The following is a 6000-nucleotide window of genomic DNA, read 5'->3' as shown; positions in this document are numbered from 1 at the left end:
GAGAGAGAGAGAGAGAGAGAGAGAGAGAGAGAGAGAGAGAGAGAGAGAGAGGAGAGAGAGAGAGAGAAGGAAGGAGAAGCTCCTCCCCACCTGTTGGATGGAGTGATAGGGATACAGAAAAAGAGAAAAAAAAAGGGAGACAGAGAGAGAGAGACAGAGACAGAAAAAGAGAGCGACAGACTGGATCGACGAGGATGGGGGAGGAGACTGGAGGCTGCTAAACCCTTAGGGGGTTTGAAGAAGAAGGTGGCGCTGATCTGAAGATCTGGAACAACGGTCGAGCCGAGAGGGAACGGCGAGATCAATGAAGGAGTGAGTGGGGGAAAGAGAGGAAGCAGGAGGGGGGGGGAAGGAGAGGAAGCAGGAGGGGGGAGGAAGGAGGGGAAGCAGGAGGGGGGGAATGGGGGAGGAGAGGAAGCAGGAGGGGGGGAAGGCGAAGGAGAGGAAGCAGGAGGGGGGGGGGAAGGGGGAGGAGAGGAAGCAGGAGGGGGGAGGAAGGAGGGGAAGCAGGAGGGGGGGAATGGGGAGGAGAGGAAGCAGGAGGGGGGGGAAGGCGAAGGAGAGGAAGCAGGAGGGGGGGGGAAGGGGGAGGAGAGGAAGCAGGATGGGGGGAAGGGGGAAGGGGAGGAAGCAGGAGGGGGGAGGAAGGAGGGAAGCAGGAGGGGGGAATGGGGAGGAGAGGAAGCAGGAGGGGGGAAGGCGAAGGAGAGGAAGCAGGAGGGGGGGGGAAGGGGGAGGAGAGGAAGCAGGAGGGGGGAGGAAGGAGGGGAAGCAGGAGGGGGGGAATGGGGAGGAGAGGAAGCAGGAGGGGGGGAAGGCGAAGGAGAGGAAGCAGGAGGGGGGGGGGGAGGGGGAGGAGAGGAAGCAGGATGGGGGGAAGGGGGAAGGGGGAGGAGAGGAAGCAGGAGGGGGGGAAGGGGGAGGAGAGGAAGCAGGAGAGGGGGGGAAGGGGGAGGAGAGGAAGCAGGAGGGGGGGAAGGGGGAGGAGAGGAAGCAGGAGGGGGGGGGGGGAAGGGGGAGGAGAGGAAGCAGGAGAGGAGGGGAGGGGGGGGGAGGGGAGGAGGAGGAAGCAGGAGGGGGGGGGAAGGGGGAGGAGAGGAAGCAGGAGGGGGGGGGGAAGGGGGAGGAGAGGAAGCAGGAGGGGGGGAAGGGGGGGGGGAGGAGAGGGGGAGGGGAGGGGAGGGAGGAGGGAAGCAGGAGGGGGGGGATAGGGGGGAGGAGAGGAAGCAGGAGAGGGGGGGGGTCCTTACGAAGCACTCAGCAGCATCGTCCATGATGCCCAGCTGGAAGCGCTGCTCGTCCTGGAAGGTCTTGGCCAGGGCGCTGCGCAGGGCGTCGACGGCAGCACCTTCTCACTGCTGAACTGGAACTGAGCGAAGATGCTCTGGAACGAACGAGAGGCGACAGCGGGGGGTTAGCGAGGGCGCAGGGCTGCGGGGACCCGGAGGCCCCACCAAAAAAAACACCATCGACATCAACACCCTTAGACACAGCAAAGACATGTTTTCTTCAGTCGGTTCTTAACTTCAAACCTAAGACTCCCTGACCCATGTTAAACCCAACAGCAGTTCCTCTTAATGCACTGTATCACAGTGAGGGAGGGATATATATGCCGGTTGAGTAGAGGCTAATGGCCGTCAGTAGTTCTCAAGTCTTGCTGACTTACTGCGCGTCAGAGAGGGAACTTGTGTATAACTAGCTACCAGCCAGCGTGTACGAAAATAAAACCCTGATCTCCAAGACAACCATCTTTCTGTGTTTACCTTGGAGCGGCGAGAAAAAAACCCTCATCAGGGCTCAGCCCTGCTGGGAGAGGTGGGGGGGGGGGGGGGTGCAGGAGAGCTGGCGTGTTGCTTCAAAGCGTGGCCGAATGTGAACGGGATCCCAGTGCATCAAAGTGGACACCAAGAGAGAAGCTGGCTTCTCAACTCCTAAGCACCCCCTGCCCCCCCCCCCCCCCTTCTCTGGACTTAGAAACACCCAGGCATGCCATGAGAAGAAAGGTGCTTTAAGGTATGCACACATGCAAGGATCCTGACGCATGCACACACACACACACACACACCTCCTGCCTTTCGCTAACGCACCTCAACTTATCTTGCATTAGTGAGAACGAGATGAAGAGGTTGGCGAGTGTGCGTGAGAGCATGCAGGGAGCAGGAGAGAGGGGGGGAGAGAGAGAGAGAGAGAGGAAGGAGCGGGGGGAGGATGGATGATCAGAGCCTTATAATTGTGTCCAAATTAAATGGCTGGCAGAGATGGCCTGTAATCGACCCCAGAAATGAGTCCTGCTGAATTCAGATAAGCAGACAGAGACACACACGGCAGAGAAAAAGAAGAGAGCGTTGGACAACAACGACATATGGCAGAGGTAGAGAGAAAGAGAGAGATAGAGAGAAAGAGATAGAGATAGGGAAGAGAGAGAGGAGAGAGAGACAGGAGAAAGAGGAGAGAGAGAGACAAGATAAAACAAGGAAGTGCACAGGTCTACAAGGTCATGAAACAAAGCAGAGATGAGGAAGAGCGAGACCCACAGGAGGATGCGAGGAGAGACCAAAGGAGACGGAGCCGAGCATCTCTCATTAGCACCAGTCTCCCTGACATGCAGGTAGACCTGGGAGAATACCCCGCTCCAGCGGGCAGGAAAAGCATTCCTGCAGATATAACTCCCAGCATCCCAATACTAAGTCACTTTACACACACACACACACACACACACACACACACTTAGCCCAGTCCTTTACACTAGCCAGACACAGTACAGCTCCTTAAAGCCAGACATGAATACCAAGCAGTGAATGTGCATGAGTGTGTGTGTGTGTGTGTGTGTGTGTGTGTGTGTGTGTGTGTGTGTGTGTGTGTGTGTGTGTGTGTGTGTGTGTGAGAGAGAGAGACAGTGGAGTTAAACACGCCTTTACGTGTCCCCATCAAGCCCTACTGATGGGGCATCCTTAATGCACAGCACCACTCACTCTCACTGGAGCGCATTACTGCTGCACCCGTGGGATGACTCCCACATGACTGATTGAAGTATGTGTGCCGAGTACCATCTAGTAGCCACTCAAAAAGCCCTCGTCTCGGTTGAGTGTGTGTGCGCGTGGGTGCGCGCGTTTGGCCGGCCTGATTTCTTGGTCAAGAAACGCGGCCGTTGAGCAGAATATGGCCGGCTGGAGGATTGAATATCGGCCGTACTCTCTCCCTGGTCTGCGTCTCTCTCAGACAGTGACAGTCACGGTAATCAAGAGGGAGCAGTCAGGCGGAGTGTGTGCGTGCGTGTGCCAGACACAGAGAGGCAGGCTGAGGGTAGAGCTGGGCATGGGAAAGCAGCCGTGCCATTTCCAACTGAGTTATTGAACTCTTGATGGAAACAGCCACTGGCATTCCTGTTGCACATGAGATGGAATGCAATAAAATAGAGGGGGGTAAGAGAGAGAGAGAGAGAGAGGTTGATCAGTGGGCTAGACCCAGTGATCTACACCCACAAGCCTGTCCAGACCAAGACAGATCTGCACTCCATAATCCATAACCAATGAGCAGAGATCCAACCACTTTGCTAGTCTACACCCCAGGGAGTTCAACTGTCAGCCCTGACCATCCACATGCTGAAACCGGCACTGCAAAGATAGCAGGAAAAACTCCCACTCTAAGGGAGCTAAGCGCTAAGGCCATATATAAAGAGAACATGTAACATATACATTTAACATCAGTTCATGACAATTCACCTTCCTTCAGAACACTTCAAGATCTAAGATTACTGTAGGCAAAGTACAGACAAAAGAATCATAAATGTATAAATCAAAAGACGACTTGTTCGTCAGAAACTATCTTTCGGTGGGCGCATACGGACAAGTTTCTCTAGAGTATGCTAAACACGGCCCCGCCCCTCCCAGAACACGGCCCCCAGGCCCCGCCCCTCCCAGAACATGGCCCCCAGGCCCCGCCCCTCCCAGAGCCTCAGGCCCGCTCACCTTCAGAGCACAGAAGATGCACGAGTCCTCCATGCACTTGTGTGTGGTCAGCTGACGGAAGCTTCTGCGAAAGATATCCAGGTGCCAGAGAACCTGCGGAAGACAGGGGAAGAGGAAGAGTGAACAACAACACAAACAGACCCCGGGATCTAAGCCTCCATTACTGTCAAACTGTCTCTCTCTGGAGAGAGAACAAGCCGAGGTGTGTTAAGGCTGACACGGGTAGTTGGCAGAAAGTCAAGCCGACCGTCGAGAAACCGCCGATTTGAGCCTGCTTCAGATGCCACTCGTCCTCTCACCGCGGGTCAAACTCTCGCCATCAAAAATTCAACGAGCGAGCGAGCGAGCGAAGGGATCCGTCTGTGCCACAAAGTAAGTGCTGCTCTGTGTCGTCGCCTGCTGTCGACTTTCCCACCCCCACCCTCCGAGTGAGGGGGGATTCTGCCGCTCTGAAAGTCGGCAGCTTTCACAGATACCGGACCCCTTTTTGGAGACCAAAGAAGGATCGAGCACCAAAAACGGGTGGAATTCTCTCTTCGAATTCCCTCCAACCTCGTTAGTGGTGTTAAAAGGATGGTCCTGTCTAATGCGCTGGTTATACAACCACAGCGCTGCAGTCCAATCGCCTGTTGGCCCAGTGTCCACCGCCGCTGCCCTTGGGCTGGAACAACCAATGGGAAGAGGGCAGGTTCGTGGCAAATCAGATCCCCTGATGCCCCCCTCTCGCTTGTAATCCCCTCAGCAGGGAAGGAATCCTGCACGCCTCACCAGGAGTCAGGAGGGAATGAGGGATAGCAGACAGAGAGAACAGAGGCTTTACACAGGAACAAAATATATAGAGACAGCGAGAGAGAGAGAGAGAGAGAGAGAGAGAGAGAGAGAGAGAGAGAGAGAGAGAGAGAGAGAGAGAGAGAGAGAGAGAGAGAGAGAGAGAGAGAGAGAGAGAGAGAGAGAGAGAGAGAAAGAGAGAAAGAGAGAAAGAGAGAGAAAGATAGAGAGAGCGAGAGAGAGCGAGAGAGTGTGTGTGTGTGTGTTTTTCTGGAGCACCAGGTTCTTACAGAAGCCCATCAGGTCAAGGTATGTACGCTTGCCCAGGTCGGAGATGCGGGGCGTCAGCGGAACAAACGCGGCCCTTGCGCTTTCCCGTCGGGCACCTCCTTCGCATCCCATCTCCCATCTGGCCCGCCTGCCTGAGCTGCCCGTCCCCACCTGGCCACCTACGACCCCCCCCCCCCCCCCCCATGTGCCCCGTGCCGGTGCCAGGGTGCCACGTCCACACGCCACAGAGGTGAATTATGGAGAGGTCTGTCACTTTCGGTTAGTGTCCCCATACCCTGCTCCCCTTCCTGGAGGTTCTCTCCTCTGATACCATCTCCACGGGACAAAGGCTTGCATTGACTCGCGACCGCCTCCCGCTCTGAGACAAACGAGATCGAAGTCCGACGTGAGAAAACACGGGGCCCTAACGGTCACCTTCAAATCAGGGTCATCCAAATAAACAGACCTCAAAAAAAGGTCTCCAGAGGTTAATATGACTGAACCCTAGTGAACCGTTGGAACGGTTTCTAATTACGGACGGACTCCATTGACCTCTAGGCTAGAGGCTCCCGCAGCCCAGCATGAACAATGCTATGGGTACATGCATGCTTGCTGAACAATGGAGCTGTCCGGATGCATAAGAAAAAAGACAATACCATGGTCTGTACATTTTAAAAGGACGTGAGCTCATGGCAGCTGATGTAGGCTATAAGATGTTTGCTCGGGGCTGCACCAGAAAAGCATTCAGCAGGCATACACTGTGGCACACTGGGGTTAGAATCCCCAACATTTTCTTACGAGCTGAGATTTTTGGGGACTGCACAACCCTAAACTATGAGCTGTGTTTTGCAAATGTCTCCACACCCCTCGCGTTGTGGCCAGCTCTCCCTCACAACAGTGCACAACAGGGACACTGATCTTAGCCCAAGGCTCAATGGAAACAACCCTCGCAAAAACAGACACTGCGAATCAGGATTCCCAAAGAGGAGCTCAA

General features: G+C 55.4%; 1 protein-coding gene across 1 annotated transcript in view; it reads right to left on the bottom strand.

Annotated features, from left to right (window-relative positions):
- usp54a (ubiquitin specific peptidase 54a) overlaps nt 1-6000 on the bottom strand; it is a 41731-nt gene that overhangs the window by 17442 nt on the left and 18289 nt on the right. Inside the window, 3 exon segments of the mRNA XM_062463701.1 lie at nt 1251-1339; nt 1342-1384; nt 3969-4061. Coding sequence (XP_062319685.1) covers nt 1251-1339; nt 1342-1384; nt 3969-4061 — 225 coding nt within the window.

Source organism: Osmerus eperlanus, chromosome 6 (genome assembly GCF_963692335.1).
Source record: "Osmerus eperlanus chromosome 6, fOsmEpe2.1, whole genome shotgun sequence".
NCBI lineage: Eukaryota > Metazoa > Chordata > Actinopteri > Osmeriformes > Osmeridae > Osmerus > Osmerus eperlanus.
This window is presented reverse-complemented; position numbering and strand designations above follow the sequence as displayed.